The 23,375-nt window shown below is 43.5% G+C and overlaps 1 protein-coding gene across 4 annotated transcripts in view; it reads right to left on the bottom strand.

Moving 5' to 3' along the window:
• The window catches only part of STAB1 (stabilin 1), a 100,554-nt gene that overhangs the window by 54,562 nt on the left and 22,617 nt on the right, over window positions 1-23,375 (bottom strand). For all 4 annotated transcript variants that reach the window (XM_073352441.2, XM_073352442.2, XM_073352440.2 and 1 more), the window contains 13 exons: window positions 21,285-21,431; window positions 18,491-18,553; window positions 17,249-17,362; window positions 16,733-16,786; window positions 13,549-13,629; window positions 13,074-13,232; window positions 11,389-11,451; window positions 8,616-8,717; window positions 6,857-6,943; window positions 5,059-5,170; window positions 4,122-4,302; window positions 3,720-3,813; window positions 1,698-1,856 (listed from right to left, as the gene is read on the bottom strand). In XM_073352441.2, the coding sequence (XP_073208542.1) occupies window positions 1,698-1,856; window positions 3,720-3,813; window positions 4,122-4,302; window positions 5,059-5,170; window positions 6,857-6,943; window positions 8,616-8,717; window positions 11,389-11,451; window positions 13,074-13,232; window positions 13,549-13,629; window positions 16,733-16,786; window positions 17,249-17,362; window positions 18,491-18,553; window positions 21,285-21,431 (1,416 nt within the window). The remainder of the gene's footprint in view (window positions 1-1,697; window positions 1,857-3,719; window positions 3,814-4,121; window positions 4,303-5,058; window positions 5,171-6,856; window positions 6,944-8,615; window positions 8,718-11,388; window positions 11,452-13,073; window positions 13,233-13,548; window positions 13,630-16,732; window positions 16,787-17,248; window positions 17,363-18,490; window positions 18,554-21,284; window positions 21,432-23,375) is intronic.

The following is a 23,375-nucleotide window of genomic DNA, read 5'->3' on the forward strand; positions in this document are numbered from 1 at the left end:
GAGACGGTTGTTATTGAAATATGCTGCGAGTTTGGGAGACGCCCACTGCTAGGTCTCAAGTGACAACAAAGGTGGTGACCCACACCCAAACGTACGTTAAGTGACCATTACGAGCCATTGACCAGCAGGGGAATTGCAAACAAGACACAGTTGTGCAAGCACCACACAATGAGGATTGCTCAACTCTATGACTCAGTTACACAAACACCACACAATGGGGATTGCTCAACTCTTGACTCAGCAAGGCCCACCAGGACATGTCTGGACCATAATTGAGAGTAGAAAATAAGGGACAGTGGCATCACTAGACCATCTCTCTCCTACCCGACCTACACTGAAGACAACAACACTACTGGGAAGACAGACTTTGAACTGAGGAGACTGGTCCCAGACTGACAAGGAAATTCAGCCTGTGTATTAGGAACTGTAACTTATCTGCAACATCCAGTGCTGTGAGAAAAGCTGTTTGATTCAACTCTTGCTTGGTCTGATAAAATTTAGAATTTAGACTGTGATTTTACTTTTATTTCTTAGGTAACCACCTTTGTTCTATGTGTCTACTACTTATAATCACTTAAAATCTATCTTTCTGTAGTTACTAAGCTTATTTTAACGTTTTAGTTTTACCAGTGAGTTTGTCTAAAGTGCTTGGGGAATCTGCTCAGAATACGAAGCCTGGTATGTGTCCCCCATCCTTTGACAAAATGGTGAACTGATTAATGACCTTGCATTGTTCAAGAGGAGGTCTACTCTTGAGCAGTGTAAAAGGCTGTATATTTCTGGGGTGCAAGGCTGGGGACTTGGGAGATTTTCTGGTGTTTCCTTGTGTATAGTTCATGCGTGGCTTAGAGCGCATTCATGCAATTTAGCTGGGTGTGTCTCTGTATGCTGGTGGCTGAGTGATCACAGCATCTGGAGGGGTTTGCTGTTTGTCACTAGAATAGCATCATTCCAGATTGGACCCCGAGGATCCTGTCAGATTCAGGAATGCTGATTTACTAACTCTTGTTTTAATTAAAAAGAAATTAAAAGACTACCATGGATTTTGCCAACAGATGAGAAAAAAATACAGGCCAAAATAAGGGCCTTCCTACTTTGAAGATGGTTAGAGAGACAGAAAATTGCCCAAATGGATGGCTACTTTAACTGCTGTGGCTATTTGATGTATTTATTTTATATTTTAACACTCCTCAAACCTACCTCCACATATCAGTTGTTTGAAACCAGAACCTACAGGACACAGGAACCCAGAACTCCCTGTGGCAGGAAAGACTAACAGCCCATGAAGCTGTGCTTCTGGCAGTGGCCTACACCTGATGCTTCAGGAGAAGGAGCTACCCCCATAATGCCCTTGACTAGTTGTGCAATGCTGTGTATGGGGAAAGATTGCTAGAGAGGTGTCTGTGGGGAGCGCTTTAAATAAAAAAAAAAGTTATTAAACTAAGTCCTTGCTATTCAAAGAATTCTTAGGTTTTTATTGGTTACTAGTATTTCATTGAAACTTACTATATAAGGACTAAATTTTGCTGATTTAATGGAAGCCAATTTCTTTCAGAAACACCAGTCGAGTAGGCCTTGCTGCTGACGTTCCTGGAGCAACAAAAATTGCTGCTCCTAGAATTTCAGACGGCTACAGTGTTGTGTACATAGCAAGTGTCCATAAATCTCAGCGATGGACCAGTTAATGCTGAATATACCTGCCCAGGTCCAACAAAGCTGCAGTCTGCATTCATGTGGCAGCCCCCTCTGGTCTCCAGCACACAGTTATCTATAGCAACACAGGCTTTGCCGTCCCCAGTCCAGCCCTTGTTACACTGACACGTGGCAGTACCAGGGCCTGTACTGGTACATATGGCCTGTGGGGGAGGGGAGAAAAGCAAATTAAACTCAAATTAAAACAAATTAAAATAAAACCACTGAGGATGAGAAACCTTCCCAGGAAGTAATATAATTAACTGGCTAATGCACATGTTTAACAGTATCCCCCAATTGGGTAGAATCAGAATTGCTCAGCTGTGTGTCATAGGCCCTACACTGCTAACAGAAATTCACCGTGAGCTCAAGCAGTAGGAGACGGGTTCTGGAGGAGGATGAGAATTTTATCCCTGATGTTGCTGCGAAGCGCTGAGTAAACAGTCTGTGTGGTGCTCTTTCCCTGTCTAGTGGTGGCTGAGCACAGACAGAGGTTGAGGAGTCTGTTAAAGCCCTGGCTCAAGCAGTAGCAGTCACGTATTTAAGATTCAGAGGACCCAAGTTCAAACCCACTGCCAATGACCCAGCCACAGGGCAGCATTACACCTACTGCTGCAAAATCCCAGGAGGCTGCAGATGTGTAACAGCATCATCATAATATCCGGCTGTTATATAGCGCTATTCATCAGTAGATTACAAAAAATAATAATAAACAGTCCCTGTAATAGATGAATGGATCTTGGAATACCTCTCTCACCTGCTCTGGTACCACCCAGTTACCCATGGGAAATAGCAGCTGACTGGTTCCCAAAACAAGGCACAATAAACTTGGTTTCTAAAATAATACTGATTAAAAACCAACTGGAAGAGAGGCAGAAAGACTTGGTATAGTTTCGGAAAAAGCCTCTTAAACCGTTGCAATTCCTTCTGCACCTCTCCACTTCACCACCCTAACGTGTAACCATGGGCAAATCTCAGAAGTGTGGGTTTCTATCTAGATATTTAGATAGTCCCCATCACTGCAGTATCTGAACACCTTCGAATGAACAATTAAACAGATTCTTGCTCAAACCATCCAGATCTTTAGTTTTGCAAAATTGGGTTGTGAATCTTATGAGAACAGGTGCTCTTGTTAGATTTCATGCACTTCCCATTGGGCTGGCAATGATGCAGGAGGAACTCCCTCATGATATTATGGCATTTCCACTTCTGGCTTCTTTTAGATCTGTGGAATGCAGACTTTTCAACCTCTCCAAGAGGCTCAGATTCAGGGCGTGGGTGAAAATATCGGTCTGTTTTTACTGTCTCCATAACTAGGTCTTGCATAAAACCTGGGATGGATTCTCTGGGACCTGACTCTAATTGTTCCAAAGTCAGGGTGGGGAGAGAAAAATCCATGGATAAATCCTATAGATTTGTACTAACAGGGATGAAACCAAAAGGGTTCTATAGACAATTACTCTAAAATTACATCTGATTTCATAGAGAATGAGACCCTTTCTATCGGTGTTCTGAGCCATCCTATAGAATTCTATACCAGGGACATTATTCACTATTGAATTAAATAGGATTTTTCCATAAGGAAAAGGAAGATCTCACCAGGACATTCCAGCCTGACATAGGCAAAAGAGCTCATAGATAACAAATCAAAGACGAGAGGCAGCTGGCCTTCTTAAAGAGATCCATCCTTCATTTGCCCCACTCCCATCTGCTTCCCCTTTATATGATCCAGATGCATTCCCCACACTGAAGTTTAAAAAACATGATTGTGCTTTGCTCTACTGTAGCACTGTCCAGTCACAGCCATCAATGTGCTTTACAAACTTGAATTCATTATACCTCACATCACCACTGGGAGGTAAGTGGGGTTTAACCCTATATCACAGAAGGGGAAACTGAGGCATAAGCAGGTCCAATAATGTGTCCAAGGCCACACGAGTCAGTGGCAGATTTGGGAACAGATCTCCTGAATCCTGGAGCCCAGCTCTAGCCAGTAGCTAATGTTTTCCTCCGTGTTACCCACTCACATTTTCTGAACAGCCTCCTCGTTCCGGCTTCCTACACAGATCAATGGGCAGGCAGGAAAATCCATCCCCTTCATAGCCATCAGTACAGATGCACCTTAAAAACCAAGCACAAAGAGACATGAATTCCCAAGCACAGAAGAGCAGCGAGGCAGAGGGTGTCTGCTAGCACTGCCCCATTAAAATTCAGCAATGAGAGGATTGCACATCTTTAACACGGTGAGGACATTCTTTGATACTGTGATTTCCTGTGGCATAGACAACCACATACTCACCAATACACAGAGCTGGCTACATCCTATTTATATTACTGAAGCCCCACTGTGCAAGCTGCTGTACAAACATGCACAGCGACACAGCCCTTGCCCCAGTGTACCTCCCCCCCCCCGCAATGTAAATAATAACCTTGCTGTGTTGTTGGAGCTGCAGACTGCGTTCTGGTGACAATACTGAGATGCAGTCGGGCCACAGTTCTGAGAACTTCTGTCACAGAATTCCCCGGTATAGCCATCCTTACATGAATGGGACTGGCACGTTCCCCTGCTGCCTGGCCTGTTATCACAAATTCCATGGATGCAACCGCAATCTGTCAAACGCACGGAGAAGAATCAGTTGCCTGGTGAGTTGGCAAACTCCTGCAGAGAGAGCACTTTTTAGATTTTCCAATTTCTCTTGCAATCTCTTCTCAAGCCAAATGACTGTCAGATTAGTTCTCAATTCTTAGAAGTCACCTGGGAGACATTTCTGCTTTTCCTGAAAATATGCCTAATGGAGCAGATCCTCAGCTGGCATAAGTCAATGCAGCTCCACTGTTTTCAATGCAGTCATGCTAATTTATACCAACCAAGGATCTGGCAAGATGTTATTATGAGTAAAGCTGGGGGGGGGGGTGCCTTTACGCTAATGGAAATGGATGTTCAAAGCCATCTCATTCAAAACCATCAGGGTTAGACCCTATCTGGGGCTGGTAAGCAAGGATGATAGCATTTTATCTTCAGTCACTGGACTCCAGGCCCTCAGAGCACTTAGAGATGGGAAAGATGTATTGGGTCATTCCCTCCTGACAGAGATGGATCCAAACACTTTCAAACACTGCTGGGGGGGGGGGGGGGTTTCCAAAATCTGGATCTGAATTTTTCAGTTGAGCCCAACTCCATCTGCCAGACATTGATCCGTGCTTTGCCTACTCCAGCATGAAATAACCCAAATGAAGGGCCTACCTTGTGAAACTAGTCCATAGAGCTCCCTCTTAGGAAAGGTTCCATGCCTACATTCCCACGCCCACTTTGCTCAGTTTACTGCCTGTTACCCATCAGGGTTGCTTTCTTGAGGAATTACAGACCTTCATCACAGTTCTCCCCATGCTTGTTTGGGTTTGAGCAGATGTGGCAGGCTATTCCTTTGAAACCCTCAAAGCAGAGACAGTTGCCATTCCCTTGAAGCCCATCACTACACTAGAAGGAAAGCAAAAAGAAAACTGAAGTGAGCAAGGTGGAGGGAAAATATGTGTGACAGAGACATTAATGTCTAAAGGGAAACCTCACAGGCTCCAGAAAAGCGTGGAGGATTGTGAACCATTTTAGGAGCAAGAAAAAACCACACAGGCTAACATGCTACTGGTGACCAGAAGCAAAGAAGCTGGATGTTAAAATGGTAGTTAAATTGAGACAGCAGCTGAAAGTTCAGATGTTTATTCAGACCTCTGGGGTCTGCAAAACTGGGCTGGAAATGTCATGTGAACACACACTCGTGATTTTTTGGAGCTTCTGCTTTTGGTCCCAGCTGCAGGCAGGAAGCACATGCAAAGTGGAAGAGAAAAACACACCAAACTTTTTCAAGTATCAGAAAAAATTCAGCTCAAGTTTTGGATGAAGTTTCAAGTGCTTTTACTTTATGTAAACCGGGTGACCTGTGTCCAGTGGGAATAAGATGAGTGTGTAGTGATGACGCGAATTATTTCCCGTACATTCAGAACAAAAACAAAAAAAGTTTCTTGTGGTAATCGAAAATCCTGCATAGCAGTCAGTTCCTACAGAGCTAGCGCCAAATGCCTTGTAATATTTTGTATTTGAGCCCCAGATAGAGTTACAGAGACAGAAAACACACTGACAAATACCATTTGGAATTGCAGCAGATGAGCACACATTGTTCTTCCCATGGCGTTTGGCGCTGAGGGTTATTTTGTTTAGAAGGATCAGCCCTGAACATATATTAATCCATAGCCTTGATCGAGTCTTCTTCCACAAGAGAGAAAAGTTAACCCTGCCTATCGTATGTCACACTGTGATATCTGTTATGAATACAGATTTACACTATTACTGTGAAAAAAGACACTCCATGAATGAAACATTATAGTGAGATTTGAAAGCACAACAGCCTGGAAATGTTAAGTTTAGTTCCAACAGCAGCCATAACTTGTCTTGCAAATACAACATGCAGTACTTCACTTCTGCACAGGGCATTGACAACTTGTATACAGTCATATATGCATGTAATGTGAGTAATATGGTAGGAGCGGTAGCTACTGGACACATTTTGCTCCGAGTTACATTGGTATAAATCCTAGAAGAGGCATTAATCTCAGTACCAGACATTGTGGTGTGCGTAGCTATGATTTTGTTTTCTAGCTCCAGGAGACAGAAAGAAATGCCTTGCTCCCCATCTGTAAGACTGTCTGTCTTTAATTTTCTCACAAGCCTGCTCCCTGGCTAGACAGGCACACCTCTCACATTTAAAGGTGTAGTATAGAGAAATCAATGGCTATGTACAGCACAGACACTGTCCTTACTTTCTCTAGACTGTAAACGATGCCTCTTGTCAGGAGAAAAAGAGGCAGAGAAAGAAAGAAGCAAAGACAAGATGTATCCACTCTAAGATGGAGAGCAAGAGTAACAGAATTGAGATTATGTCCTTCCCATCCTTTGTCTATACCCAAGCTTTGTGTGTTCTGTTTCTTTGGCCTTTGCAAAGTTGAGCACAAGACCCTGATAATTTCCATGTTTGGTGCAAAGAATGTGAATTCCTAGTAAACACTGCCAATTAGATGCACATGGCCGAACTCTCCAGCTTCCCACTAGGAGTTTGAAAAGGCTAGTATAATCCAGCCATGGGTCCAACATAGTGGGTTCTGGTGCACTTACATTCCCTCTGCCATAGCATGGATTGGAGAATCCACCAGGGCATGGAGTGCAGTCAGGACCAAAGAATCCTTTGCAGCACCCAGGTTTCTGAAAAAGACATAACATTGGTACACCGTGTGGAGAAGCTTAGTGTATTAAACACCATACAACACGTATTTGGTCTGAACTCAGATCTCTTTCTCTTGTTCCTCTCAGTGCTCAGACTACAAGTCTGCCGTTCTCCATTTGCAAGTGTTAAATTCAGTTCTTCCAGTGGCAGTGGATTAATCAAAAGGACTATTTGACCTGGATTCTGAACTATGCCTCCAATATCCCCCACACCTCAATCTTCCCCCCAGCAATACCCTCTTACCGCACCCAACCAGGGTTCTCCCCCCCCCCCCCAGCAAAACCTACTTCCTTCCCCTCCTGCCCATGTGCTGGATTTTGGGGCCCTGTGTTTTTGACTGTTCTGAGCCATGGCTGCCCTTTGTCCATCCCTGCCAAAAGCTGCATCGTTTAGGAAGGCGAGTGCTCCTGCTGGGTCACTCCAGGGAGCTGATATGCTTTGCTAACAGAAGCACAACAAATAGAAGGCAAACATTTCACAAGACGCACACAGGTCAGTGTGTACTCTTGGCTCCCTGATGACTGATCACTTGCAAGCAGCTTGACATCTCTAGCCAGGACGAGGCTGTTTCCCAAAACACCTGATAGAGTTTCAGCAACAGGATACGATCACTCTGCAAGCTTAACGTGCACTCTCTAACTGCACTCTGTTTCCTTTGAGAGACGTGTGGGGCTCTGAGATAGAAGAGGAGCTGTCATAAACATCATGCTCTCTGTTACGATGTTTCCTTCACCTCAGCCTGTCACATTGAAGGTGGCTCGTGTAGATTTAGCCACGCAGCTTCCATCAGCACTTAACGGCGGAGTCATACAGATCAATCCTCAAGTGTTTTGCTGAATATTTACCCCTAGGAGGGAACTTCCCTAGTTAGTGCAGTCCATCCCCAGTCCAGTGGCAGGACACAGGATATAGACACTGAGTGGGAGGTGTGATTCTCAGCTCAAGGAGACATACTCGCACTAGATCTGATTGAGTTAGCATGCTAAAAATAGCATAGCCACAGCAGCGTGAGCAGTAGAAGCTAGCTGCCCTGAGTACGTATCTATGGCTTCATCTGGGTGTGCACTGGGGGCAGCTAGCCCTTCCCACTGCTTGTGCGGCTGCAGCTGTACACAATTTTTAGCATGTTAACTGGATCAGTGCTAGTGCGGTTGTGTCTCCTTGAGCTGGGAATCACACCCCTGGCATGAAGTATATCCACACCTTTAGGGTATGTCTATCCTGCAGGTGGGAGATGTGACAGAAGCAGGTTTAGACATATCTGAGCTAGCTTTGTCATGCACGAGCCAGCGACAAAAGCAGTGAAGCCACGGTAGCATGGGAAGTAGCCACCGACCTGAGTATGTACCCAGGGGCCTGGGTGAGTGGAGCTAGCTGTGCCACCACCTGTGCTTCACGGCTATTGTTACTCACGTTAGAGTAGCTCAAAGCTTGCGTGGGTACGTCTACACATGCTGCAATCACACCTCCCGACGGCAGGGTAAACATACCTTTAGTGTGGGAGCACTTCCCCGCCCCCCCGGCCACTTGTACCCCAGTTGGGAACCAACCGGTTCAAGGCAAAACACTCTCCTCTAGCTAAGCCAGGAGAAGCCAAGTTAAGCTCTCTTGAATTGAAATGTGCCCTTGCATACGATACGTCACACTTACCAGAATGGTTTGATTGCAGTACCTGGCACAGCCCTTTTTCAGGACGTTGAAGCCTAATGGATCATGGACATAGACACATTCACTTGGATAGTTCCCCTGAGCCTTCAGAAATGAAACAAGTCATCAGCACAACAGCTATGTTCATGCTTTTCCCCTCCCCCTTGCTGCAAAGGGTAACTGTATATCATTGAGCTGAGGAAGTTCATGAGAGTGTCAAGGTGAACTAGATATCATTATGGAGAGCCTATTGTACTGAAAGGCATACAACTGCTTCCTCTGCCTCACAAGAGTCCATAAATCAGACCCTAGTGATGGCCATCTGTTCTGATCAAACAGCTTGTGCTAGGGCAGAACACTGCAGGTACTTAAAAACTGGGTCACAAACAAGTCTCTCTATTGTTTGGTTAACAAGCCAACAATGCACATGATGGGAGCAAGTTAACTTGCTACCAGTCCCATAAAGAGAAAGAGTTGAGAGGTGGAAATAATTGCTGGGGTAACTCTAGTGACTTCAGAGGAGTTGTTCTGGGGATGAACTTGGCCCCACAATGCCTCTAACTTCACTAGTTACTGTTAGAGTGCAAACTCAGGGCCAAGATTTTCAGAAGTGACTAGTGAGTTTGTGGGGGCCCATTTTTAGATGTCCAAGTTGAGATACCTAAAAGGGGCTTTTCTGAAAATCAGACCCCTTTGAGGTCTCAGAATGTGGGCACCTAAATATGAAGCCACTGAAAATCACTCACTAGTTTTGAAAATCTTAGCCAGGCACTTTAAATCTTGGGAGCAAAACCTGCCCACAGCAGCATGACCGTTTCTGATGGTCTTTGTCCACAGCCGGGAAGCAGGGGATGCTGCTGTCTCACAGCAGGAGTAAGACGATAGCTGCTGGAGACTGTGGGTAACATTTTCTACAATTTTATTTTTTAAAAAGTTCTAACAGTTCAAAACCGAAACGGAAACGTTTTGTTTCAGGTTGAAAAAAATGTTTTGTTCGACTCAAAACAAATGTTTTTCAACTTTTCAGTATGGCTGGCGCCCTAAAAAATCAGGACAAGAGTTGTGCAAATAATTAAGTCCCCAAGTCATTTTTTAAAAGAAATAGGGTCTTTAGAATATCTCACCCTATATTTTTTTCTTGTTTTCTTGGCATGCCCAGTCTGAGATTGGTTTTACACCCTTAACTCATGCAAAATTAACTCTAGTGAGAGCTGGACTGAGTAAGGACTGCAGGATTTGTTTCTCTGCTAGGAGCAAAATAATTCACATAGCTGGGACTAGGTAGAAATCAGAATGAATTTGTGCCTCAGAACACTGGAATCAACAGCATATCTGATGGGACCGAACTCCACTTTGAACAACAAAAGAAGAGCTGACCTCACCTGGCAGGAACACCCATCAGCGGCACCCAATCAGCAACCACTTCCAACCTGCTTCAGACAACCTCTAGCCACTCTGCCTGTCAGAGCCATGTGCAGACTCACCTCAGCCTGGCAGACTCAACATGTACCAGTCAGGCTGCCTGAACCAAAAGTGAGCTATGTCGCACCCACCAAGAATCAGGCTAGACAAGTGACTAGACAAGGCACAACAGGTTTGCTGCATCTTTCCAATGACCAAGATACAACATGTGCATATTCCCACTAGAGCAGTGGTTTTCAAACTTTTTTTCTGGTGACCCAATTGAAGAAAATTGTTGATGCCCATGATCCAACGGAGCTGGGGATGAGGGGTTTGGGATGTGGGAGGAGGCTCAGGGCTGGGGCAGAGAGTTGGGGTGAAGAGGTGAGGGCTGCAGATTAGGGCCGGGAATGAGGGGTTCAGGGTGTGGGAGGGGGCTCTGGGCTAGGACAGGTGTTTGGGGTGTGGGAGGAGGTCAGGGCTCTGGGCTAGGACTGGGGATGAGGGGTTTGGGATGCAGGAGGGGGCTCAGGGCTGGGGCAGGAGATTGGGGCATGGGCTTACCTCCAGCGGCTCCTGGTCAGCAGCGCAGGCGCAGCCAGCAAGTCCGGCTCCTAGGTGGAGGCCCACAGTCATCGCCCGGCCAATGGGAGTGTATTGCCAGTGCTTGGGGCGGGGGCAGTGCGCAGAGCCCCGTGGCCCCCCTGCCTATGAGCTGAACCTGCTGCTGGCTGCTTCAGGGGTGCAGCGTGGTGTCAGAACAGGTTTTTACTAGTTTTTACTGGCCGGCTATCAGGGATCCTGGGTGCTGAGCAAGGCAACCAGTGCCTTGCATTCCGTGACCCAGTACTGGGTCGCAACCCAAACTTTGAAAACCACTACACTAGAGGAACAGCAACATGGTTTTGGTAGAATCAAGGTTGGTGATTCCTTTGAGTGGCAGTTGATTAGCACGTTGAAAAGGGCAGGAGGACAAAGGCTGGGCTTCAAGATCCGACTGGTAGGGAAAGGTGTTCTCTCTGGTGGAGTCAGGGTGTTGGAAGTCTAGTTTCACTTAACACACACAATGCTTCATGTCACTCCGGTGATCAGGTTCTGCACACTTCAGAACCAGAGGCAGCATAGACCAGTGGATTAAGCCCTGGACTAGGACCAAGAAGTCCTGGGTTACACTCCTGGCTTTGTCACTGACCTGCTGTGTGACATTGAGCAAGTCACTTCCCCTCACTGTGCCTCAGTTTCCACTCCCACCCGTTGTCTGTCTTGTCTATTTAGATTGTAAGCTCTTTGAGTTATCAGCACTCTTACTGTGTATCTGTACAGTGTCTAGCACAATGGGTGCTATTATAATACAAATAAACAACAAGGTATTTACCATTTCTATGCTGTGAGGAGGGCAAACGCTGGTGTTCAAGGCCCCACAATCAACACAAGAGCCCTGTTATAAAACCAAGAGAAGAAAAGTCCTTCCCATAAAAGTATTTACATTTATACACACTCAAACATAACCCCATTTTATGCTCATGCATGAAGAACAACGCAGAAATATTGCTTTTGACACCTTTTTTTTTTTTTGCCATAATAAGAAATATGACCAAAGAAGTTTTAAGAAGTAAAGATTCAGGAACAAGGTGAGTTTCTCATTTAAAGAAAAAAAGTTTCCCAGATAATTTCTGTGGGTATTGCTCACATCTCAAAGTGCTGGGAGTTACGCAGGTACATCTCTCTGAGATGAGGACAAACCACTCGGGCCTTTGGCTAATAGATATTGTTTGTAGCTGTGTTGGAAGCTGTGTTTTATAGTTAATGCTTTAGGTCTCACAACACCCAGAAGTACTGTGGACTCTTACATCACTTCTGGGCTATTACTGGGGCCTCAATCCAGCACAGAAATGGACACAGGTGGACTTCAAACCTGTAACGGGCCTCGCTGGTTTCAGTGGAGCTCTGTGAAGGAACCAGCTCTGGCCCAAATGCGGGACAGTGTATGTGAAAAACACGCAGAATAAGGGGCACAAAAAACCTATTCATGCAGGAAATTTAATCTTTTGTGAAACTCCTTCCTTCAGTTTTCAGAGTAGCAGCCATGTTAGTCTGTATTCGCAAAAAGAAAAGGAGTACTTGTGGCACCTTAGAGACTAACAAATTTATTTGAGCATAAGCTTTCGTGAGCTACAGCATTCCGATGAAGTGAGCTGTAGCTCACGAAAGCTTAGGCTCAAATAAATTTGTTAGTCTCTAAGGTGCCACAAGTACTCCTTTCCTTCCTTCAGTGTAAACGACTCTTTCTGTAGCCTCAGTGCAGAGAGTCTTCATTTCAGATGTAAATAATTTTCAACAATAGAAGTGACGGGGCACCAAATTTGTGTGGAACGTAGGGAATTTGGGACTAAAATGAAGGCTGCTGGAGAGGTTTGCTGTGTGGGAGGAGGGGGATGCATGCCTTTCATTGTAGGATCAGCATTCCATACAGCACTTGCTACATCTTTATGTGCTCCTGCTGTGACTTCAATGGGACAGCAGCCAGCCTCTTTGAAAAAGTGCCATCAGAAGGCATTGCAAAGCCACAGGGCATTTCAAAAGATTTAGTTTACATAAAGAAATAAAAACGATTCGGCTTCCCAGTCCAAACTAATAGGAGACAAGTTCAGAGCCAGGTGATCAGGCATTATCAAACTGGTTGGCAGCTCTGGTATAAACAGGAAGGATTGCATGTCAAACAATTCCCAAATAGCAGCCCTCTGAGGAGCTAAACTCCTTTCTGAATCATGGATATCTTGGGTAGGAGGGAAAAAGTGCTGCTCTAAGTCTTTTGTCAAAAACAAATTCCTAAGAGAAAACAGCTGACTTCCCAGCAAAGTCGTGTGGAAGTGTTAGCAGAAGAAATACTCACAGCACGTACACTGGCTAGCTCTGGAGGCAGTCTAGCACCAGGGTTCATAGTGTGGGTGAATTTAATTCACAGTGTGAGAATACACAGACATACCTTCTGTGCTCAATTAGAATCTGAGGTTTGTCTGTAGCACCCACTGGGGAAAAGAATGGAAAAACTTGACTTACTGCTATGATTTTGTGCTGTTCTTCATTGCACCTCTGTGGCAGAATGGGGATTATCGAAGGGGGAATGAAGATGCCATCCAAGGTATGAATGATTCCATTTGACGCCACAATGTCCCTCTTGATCAAGGGAATGCCAGAATCATCCAACAGAATTCTCCCCTGTTCCAAAAAACCCCCAAAACAAAACAAAATCAATACCCTAAGTCATTCCCACTCTTAAACAACGTAAGGAGACATGCTGGTAAATTACAATACGCAGTCTCTTCAATATCAGCCACACAATATCCATTTTTCCTAGTGGAAGACAGGAGGGGAGAATGCACAGTAGATTTAAATAAATCTACTTTACTAAGCAGAGGACTTAGCAGAGTTTGCCTGAGTCATAAAGTCCTGTTCCAGAACCAAACTTTTTCAAAGCTTTGAGTGTTTATATTTCGACTTTGGTTTCAGCCCATCTCTAGCATGTGGTGCTTACATCCTCACTGATATTGACAGTCAGTATCTGGTTTGCCATGGTTATAATCTGTGGCATCGTTGTCAGTTTCTCCACAGTCACCTGAAATATATATACAAAAAGGAGACAATGCTATGAAAAACAAACTGGAGGAGGAGAGAGAGTTGTATGTATTTCAGAATCACTACAAATTCTCTCCCTAAACCAGCTTTGAAGAGTTGACTTTAATATTTAAACTTTCCTCTGCAAAATACACACATGACTAAGGCTACAGTTTAGTCATGGGTATTTTTAGTAAAAGTCATTGACAGGTCACGGGTAATAAACAAAAAATCATGGCCTGTGACCTGTCCATGACAAACTATAAATACGCCTGACAAAACCTTGGGGCGTGGGGAGGGGCGCAGGGGGGGCACCTTTGTGGGTGCTGCTGGGAGGGGGGGGTTGCGCTTGGGCCAGACTCAACCTTTCTGGACTACTGTACCCCTTTCAGGAGTCTGATTTGTCTTGAGTACCCCAAGTTTCACCTCACTTGAAAATTACTTGCTTACAAAATCAAACATAAAAATACAGAAGTGTCACAGCACACTTACTGAAAAATTGCTGACTTTCTCATTTTTACCTTATAATTATAAATCAACTGGAATACAAATATTGTACTTACATTTCAGTGTGTAGTATATAGAGCAGTATAAACCTGTCATTGTCTGTATGAAATTTTAGTTTGTACTGACTTTGCTAGTGATTTTTATGTAGCCTGTTGTAAAACTAGGCAAATATCTAGATGAGCTGATGTACCCCCGGAAGACCTCTGAGTACCCCCTGGGGTATACATACCGCTGGTTGAGAACCACTAGTCTAGAGCATGTTTGCAAAACATAACAACAATGGTCTTCCCTGAACAGAGAGACCAGGCTACTGTAGCACAAATCATGTTGGAAAATGGTTGTAGTTTTCACAGTTCTGTTCTTAACATGGACAGGTTTATAAAAAGTAGAGAATAAAGGGAGGTAGCTAAGAACCTCATGTTAACAGCTCACCTATGATACAAATCAACACTTTTTGTGTCTGCAGGATCAGACAACTAAAAGTAAACTCATATCAAGGAATTAAGTACTGATCAAAAGCCAGTGAAGTCAATGGAAATTCTCCCATTGACTTGTTTGTGCTTTGGACCAGGCCTTATCTGAGCTGATGAAATATGGGTGTTAGTTGTGCTGGACAAAAAAAACAACAGCAGCAAAACACAAAAGGGGGTCACATTTGTATGTTCTCACCAGGTGAAATTCACCCCTGTGCAGAGCACTAGCACAAGGTCTGTGCACCATGTAAGCTCTATATTGGAACTAAATACAGCCTTTTCACTAAATCTGGTCCTTCTTCTTGCTAACCTGAAAGGTAACACTATAACTAATACACATTTATTTAAGCAATTATACTGTTATTTAGAATCTTAATTTATACATTTTTATTATGTCAGAAAGTGATGAATTTCCTATCTTCTAGATGGTTAACTTTTTGCTTGTGATTTGTCTCATGCTGCATTTGGATGGAAATTGAAATTAATTTAAAAATCCATAAAACCAGCATTTTAAAATTGTTTTTTATTAGTTAAACTCTCCTAAATGTGCTGGATACATCAGAAAAATAAATTTATGAGAATGTTTTGGTCTTAAAACTAAGTTAGCTAGTGAATTGAACTGATTATTTCTGGACATCATGTCCTGCATGTTTTTAGAACCAGTAGATCTAATCTTCTCCCATGTTGTTTTACTCATAGATTGGAAGAGGAAAAGAAGCTTTTTCAAGTCCCAATCAGTTTCCTCAACTGACATTTAGAAAAATGTAAATACCAGCATTTGCTCCATTGTAAAGACTGAAAATTATATAGATGCTTAATACAATACATGACACTGTGTCATACTTATAAAGCCTGAGCCAGCGTAAAAAATTAAAGATGGCTACCCACTGATTCTAAATATAATTTAAAAAACAGCTCCCTTTAACCCATTACAATTTGAGGAGGGCTTATTAATATAGCATTTTTTATTATTATAATTATTTTTAAAGATTATAGTAAATTTAGGCCTTAATATAGGTAGCAATAATTTCAAATTTAATTTTAAAACAGTCCGGTTTTTTAAAAAGAAGAATGAATATATTTATTCTTTAACTTTTTTTTTATTTAATATTTAAATAAAATCAGATATTTTGAGCCTGGATGACTGGATGGTTCAAACACTGGTTGCCAATATCCATTATTCAGAATGGTCAAAAAGTTACCAGAGACTGGCAGTCATTCAGTGGCCTAGGTGCAATGAGTTTGGTGGATCTCAGTCCAGTTTCTAGTGGGTAGGTGTCCATAGCACAAAAGCCATTAACAAAACTGGTATTAACTGGTTCCTTTGTTGGCAATCTCAGCAAATATGCCTAATCTATAAACTAAGTGGGCATGAAGGCTGAACTCCCTCCAGGTCAAGACTGAGACACGTTGGAGTGGACTCGCCACTATCTGTGCTCTACCATTTATGTGGACAGAGGGCTCCCGGACTGGCAATCTGACACCTTGCACAAGTCCCACATTATATGTGAACACATCTAGAACAGAAGAGAAAAAAAAACTTGGATCTTTTTGGAAATATTAGACTACACAAGGGAATGCATTACACCACAGTATGAATCCACTGATTTCAATGCATTTAACACCACGGGTGAATTTGGTCCAAAAGGGACAAACATGTTGCTCTTAACATTGCCTCATTTATAAACCTTAATGGCAAACTTTGGAAACTCCTAATTAACCTTTTGAAAATAAAGGAAAAAACCAAGCATTTCGTCTCTCATAGGTTTTGTGGAGTAATATTTTCATTTTAATGATAAAATGTTAAAGAAAACACACACACACCCCCCACCCGCCCACCCAAGAAACTAAGGGCTTTATCATTAGGGCCCTGATCCAGCCAAGCACTTAGACACGATTAACTTCAAGCATGTGAGTAGACCCATTGAAGTCAGTGGGATGACTCACATGCTTAAATGCTTTGCTGTCTCAGGGCCTCTGTCACATCTCTCTCACTCTTCCTCTGTGGGAAGCCTAAGCAATGAAGAGGTAGCTAGAGGGACACTGAAGAACTGAACGCAAGTCAGTGTTTAATTATATGCTGGCCCAAAGGACTCCAATACACTGGAAACTAAGATGCCTTACCGCTGCTGCAGTGTAGATATGATGCTTCACAAGCTCCTGAAGCTTATTTATCCCCTAGGGAGGGAAATGGAGAGAATGACGACAATAAATAGATGCTCTCTCTCGGCATTTGGCACAAAGAAGAGGGAACGGAAATGAAGCATTCTGGTAACCAGTGAATTTGAAACGTACGTGGATTTTTACAGTATCTTTACTTGAAAGGTAATTTTTTAAAAAACTGCATTTAACAATATAACCGAACTTGTGATATGATTGCCATTGCTGGTCACATCAGCATGAAAACCAGAGCTTCCTTCTGGAGTATTACAGGAACTGGAACATACTTTGCTCAAATATGGAAAGAGCAACTTCCAGCTGAGATAGGCTCATCACACACATTCGTGTCTTTACATTAAATTCTGAGTTTCCCAGTACCATTTTAATCTCCTAACTGATCATACTCCCTTTGACACAAGCCCATCTCATGAAACCTAATGCCACAAGAGGAATTCATCCAAAACACTGATGAAATCTCACCTCTGTAAAAAGATAAATAAGCCTCCCATCTCTTAACTTATCCACTCCATTGTTGCTTGGCACAAACACAGTGAAGGGTCCTGGTCCATCCAGTATTGAAGGCAGGCCACAGTTCTGCAAATGTTAAACAGCAGTGGAATGAAACTTTTTAGTCTAAAACAAGGATGAGTTAGTGAAAGATGGGCTGTAAGAAAGGGAGAAAATTCAGAAAGGCCCTGTAGTCCGCTAGGGACTTTGCTACTGCTAATAAACGTATACTGAAAATGGTCAAGTTCTGCTGTGATGGGCAGCAGCATAAAGTCCTAATATAGACAGACAGGAACCTGCCCTAGCAAAACAGCTGAGCCAAAAAAGCTATTGGCAGAAAACAGTCATAACAGTTTAAACAGAGCTCCTGTAAGCAACTGGTATTTCACTAGTGCTTTCCCATTGCAGGTTTTACACAAACAAGAATACATATACATAGACTAACCCCTCTATCTGAATACAACTAGAGTGAGAAAAATAGAATCAAAGCTATATTCCAAGATGTGTTTAATACATTTTGCAAATGAACAGTAACTGATGGAATGGTTCCCTGAAAACAGGAATGCTGCAAAACATTTCAGAGTGTAACACTACAGGGGGGGTGGACAGCTCAGGGGACCAACAACAGGATATGGAACATTTCCCTTGGGCCATCAGGTCAAACCTGGCTCAGGGACAAGGGCCTCAGGGGATTATCATCTTAAGGCTATTTGTGTTTAAGTATCTGTATGAAAAGCAACAGTGGCTTCAATCCAGTTCCTAGTGGGCAGGTATCCACAACACAATCAAGGCTTTCATGAGCAGTCACAGCAGAGAGGCCATGGACTGAATGAACCATGGAGAATCTACTCTCTTCTCTCTCCTAGATGTGGCCCCCTTTGGTTCAGGTGTGAAGTGCACTGGTGGGGAAGCTTGAACTGTAGCTGACTGTGCTGTACCTGTTCTATGGATAAAGAGAAGACTTTTGTCCCCAGGATGTCAATCCAGCACTTTTCACCTACACTAAGTTTTCTTATAAAGGAAGCAAAATAAAAGTGGTGACATTGCAAAAATGTCAACTACAGAAAGTCAAGCTACTGAAGCTATTTTTTTTAAATGCAGTTTTTCAGTGCAAACAGCTACCCCGTTTCCTGAGAGAATGCTACAGCCGTAACACAGCAAACGTTCACAGTCCCCCCCACAGCACTGTCCTGAGGGGCAGACAAACACTCTCACCTCCAGGATAGTTTCAAATCGACTGAAGATCTCCATTGAAGCAAGGATCTCCCCGATGGTTTTCTGCAAGTAGAGATAAAAGGGAAGGGGAAAGAATGGATGGGATTCAAGTGAGGTCAGGGCAGGAACTAGAGAGCCCTTTGTTTCAAAACTTGCAAGCTGTGCGCTAGAGAAGTCATAGAATACTGTAGTTCCCATTGTATTTTTAAAAAATCTGCCATACCTGGTTGACTCAACAGCAACCTAGACTGATGTAATTTAGATCTGAGATTCACTCTTACACACAACAAACCCAGTCTTCAGAGGCACCATGCACATTTGTAGCTCCCACTTTCAGTCTTTTGGAGACTGACCTTAGTGGGAGCTAACATGTGGTCATCAGTGCTGCAAAGATAGAACCACATGCTTTTCCCAGCTAAACCAAAATCAGCTCCGTTCTTGTACGTAGGCAGTGAATGGCAGTGCACAAGAATCCTGCTCTCCTGTATTTTGAAAACAAGTTCCCTCTATACGACCTGCATATGAGAACAGAGCAGATAGACCCAAAGCAGGGGAAAATCATCATATGCATGCACACACCTGAAAACATGAAGAAAAACCAGTGCCCTTTGTTTTGGTAGGGCTGTCTATGCGGACATTTTTGTTGTATGGATAACAGTTATAGTGCTTTTTTTAAAACACCAAAAAATTCAAAGACAGAAAGGACAATGTGCAAGGAAAAAGATAACCCAGATTTGGTTTTGTGTTTGTACAGCACTTAACACAATGGGGTCCTGGGGCATGACTGTGGCTCCTATGCTCTACGGGAATACAGCTACTAAATAATAATTGATGGCATTCCAGAAAGTCAAAGCCTATACTGAAAGAGTGTCCCTTTCACAGGATTACTGCCCTGTGAAAGTTCCTGGAATTAGCACACTGGTCAGCAGAAAGTGCTGCACAACCAACAACCAGGGCTGATACAAACATGTTTCTAGAGATAACACCGCAGAAAATAACTCATGTCATCATTATTCTTCATGGCACGGTGTCACAATGGGAAGGAGGTGTCCAAAGGTGCATGGAAAAAGATCATCTGCTGAGAAAGCTCTGTGTCCTGCAGTCTCAGACAAAGCAGTGTCTTTCCATGCTCTGCAGCATACAGAATGGCACCACTTTTGAACCCCGCTGCTTGGGTGCAGGCTGGCCAGATCTACCAGCTGCAGTAAGGCAGTGCTTATCACAGTAGGACCATGACACTAGGTACCAGTATTATCATGGTCCTCCTGTGCCTTCTGCTCCTGACAGGGCAATAATTGACACTGCACTCTCTCAGGGCTCCTGGTTTCCATTCATGAGGGTGTGGGGATGAAAAAAAAAACCCCTCCTTTCGAAGCATGGTTCTTGCACCATCTCAGCTTTAATGGATACCCCCAATCCTTGATCTCTCCAGGTTTCATCAAGCATGCTGCAGCAGGGGCTCCTGTGGTTGATGCCACAGTTTTATCTGAGGAGCTGGTAGGTGTATGTGCCAAGGAAAGGGTGCTGGGTCAGCCCTACTATCAGGTTAATTGCATGCTAAGTAGCAGTGAGAGCTGTTAGCACAGAGCTACCACGCATTTATCCATGTGTCTAGGAACATATAACATGCTTATTCCATGAGGCAGCTGAGCACCTGTGTATGTAAGACTCAGTTCAGCTCTCACTGATTTCAGTGAGAGCTAGATCAGGTTACAAGGCTCTGTTTTTTACTACTGTACTCTTTAAACTCTGCTACAGTACACAAGAAAATGAAAAGAAGTAACTTAAGTGGCAATGCAGGGATATTCTTAAATATCAATGAAGGAGACAATGGACCCTGTATAAAGCCACAGGGCTCTATACAACCAATGTGACAGTGAGAGGAGCTGAAAGCAAGATATTTGTACATATTACTGCTTTCTAGTCTAGCCACTTTGTAAAATAGGATACTCACATTTTCTATGGGCATGATTCTGCACTGCCCTGCACCCTATGTGAATCATTTACATCAGTGCAAACTGAGCGTAGGTTGCTACCCAAACACTACCAAAGCAGAGTGGCAGCATTTTACATCTACTTGGCAAGGGTGTAAATGGGTACACAAGGTGCAGGGCAGTGAAGAATTCAGTTCTTTGTCTATGAACACAATATAAACATACACAGGCATACGTGCAACGGCTGCAGCAAAAATACTGCTCCCAGCTAGGGGAGAAAACGTCTGTGGCAGTACTAAGAATTGAACCCAGAACTCTAGAACGTCAGTCCAAAACCTTAACCAAAAGACAGCCCCTTCCTTACAAGAGTGGCTTCAAAATGTAAAAATCAAAATTTGTAATATTTCCTTTTTGGGGGGCACGCTTTCAATGCAAACACCGCCATTTATATAATGGGAAAGTGAAATGTGATGGGGACAGAATTGCCCCTTCTGAAAAAAAAATCTTGGTTTTAATATTTGTTGAAAAACTTTCACTCATTTTGCATAACTTGGTTTCTATCTCATCCATTATTAGGGAACTTATACTGCTGAGGTTAAAATTCTCTAGTTATACAAAAGCCAGCACAACCCTCACTCCTGAGTCTGCAACCAGCTCTTGGAGTGATTGTTGCTACTTCTTAACGGTGCTCTGAAACCGAGTGAATTGGATTAGTCAGAAACAGAAAACAAAATATATAACATTATACATGAAACAAATGCCTCATTGATTTAAGATGATTAACCTTTGGACTAGATTTCTGTAAATGGTGTATCATCATATCCTTCAAAGGACAGAAGAGAAAGGAATGTTCAATGTACCTGTGGATTTCCAAGGTTGTGAAAGCTGGTTGTTTTCCTTAGAGTGTTAACAATATGTATAATTCCATTGGATGCTGGTATGTTCGACTGAATGACGGTATACAATACCCCTGGCAGGTCTTGATACCTAAAGCTCTTGCTGTAGGACTGGGATAATAATAAAGGATTATTTCATTATGAAAAATATATCAAAGGGATCTCTGAGTATATATCTGTAAAACTTCATTTGATTCAATTCCTGCTTCGGTGAAACAATATGGCCATGGCCATGAGCTTACCTGGGGTTACTAGGGAAAAGATGTATAAAGATCATATTAGGGACCGGTCCAAGCTGTGATACTTGGACACAATCTTTGAGTTGTGGGCTGTTTGGATCTGGAGGTCTGGTTAAACCCCATTACCAAGATGGGATCAAGCCATGAAGTTCAGAATTAGACTTGCCCCAGTTTAGAACTAGACTTCTGGTCAGGGCACAGCTGTACATCATACAAGGATGAGTTCAGCAGAAACATGCCGTAGCCTGGATCGAGCAGCGTGAGGAGGGACTCTGTACCTGCTTGCATGTTACTGGGCATGGGAGCAGCAGGATCTAGGGGCATCTTTGGAACATGAGACCTGGCTATCACCTTCATTTGCCCCAGATGCCAGAGAAAGGTCACTGAAATATGGCCAAAGCAATCAGTCTCATCTTACTACAAATTACTACTACTGGTGTATATTCTTCCTACAAACAATGCCTACAGATACCGCACTGAGTATAAAGTGCAATTTAACGCTCCAGGGTCATTCAGAAATGTCATGTCCAACACCAAACAGGCACAGGCAAATTCTCCTGTTTTTTTCATTGTACATTTCTTGAATAGCTCCTCCCAGCTCTGAACTTCTGTTCACACTATTAAGAGCTTTGGACACAACTAAGGAAGGGGAAGGGAAGACTTTCCAGATCAACGACTGCTGAGTAAACAAAAAAAACTATCCTTGTAAAGCACAGCTCAGATTCCACAGCCCCCAATGCCGCTTTGCCCTTCTGTGAACCCTGCATATATCAAAGCCCAGAACCAAGGTCAAGGCTGGGAAATTGGGAGAGGAAACATACTGATGTCCCTTGGCCAGCTGTGCAAGTCCACAATGCAAAGGTGCAGGATGAAGAGAGGACAATGGATGGGGGGAAACAAACCAAACGTGGCCTCACCCTGCCTTCCCCCGCTAAAAAATCCCAGATACTAGAGCAGAATCATTAAAATCTATTTTGTACAGTGAAAAAGGCTGACTGGAAGGGAAAATGTTCAGAATTTGTCAGCTACTAGCCCACAGGACAAGCATTCTGAAGGCAGACTTACTGCTTTTACCAGCAGGGACACATGTATTCTGTACACTGTTGATAACAGGGGAAGGCGTCTCTTTTACCAGATATGCAGATTATTTAAAAAAAACAATGACTATTTTCAAGATTAGGGGCCAGATTCTGACCCTTCCACCTACTTTATGCCACCCTCACAGTGCACAGGGGCAATAAAAGAGAGCTGCCCCTGAGGGAATATGCACATCTGGTGTATGTTCTGCTTGCAGACTCTTGCAAAGGGGCACGCTGGGAGCCAGGCCCAGGATGGTGAGAGACAAGAGAAATTCTGGGCTGCACAACAGCCCATAGGCAGCAGGTTGGGCTACTGGGAGTACTGTCAGCCTCTGGGGTTGCTCTAACTGACGCTGAAAGACACCCTTCCCCCCCTGCCTAGCTAGGCCTTCTGTACTGTGCCTCTCAGGAAGCACATCACAGAGTCTGGTGCGAGGGGTGTTGTTAGGATCTGCTATAATCCAGAACCAGGCAGGCTGTAGTTTCCCTATACTATATACAAAACTAGTGAGACCTCATCTCCTAGACAACACACTGTTCTAGGCATCTCAATTCAAGGACAATATAGATAGAGAAAAGCTTCAGAGAAAAGCAGCAAAAATTATCACAAAGGGGTTGGGGTAGACTTACAAGGAAAGATTAAGAGACTGTAATATGAAGATGTAGCTAAAAACAAATAAGGGGAAGTACCTTTTCCAAGTATAAGTTTCTGAAGGAGAAAAGCTAAAGAGGCCAGA

Source organism: Lepidochelys kempii, chromosome 7, assembly GCF_965140285.1.
Source record: "Lepidochelys kempii isolate rLepKem1 chromosome 7, rLepKem1.hap1, whole genome shotgun sequence".
Taxonomy (NCBI): Eukaryota; Metazoa; Chordata; order Testudines; family Cheloniidae; genus Lepidochelys; species Lepidochelys kempii.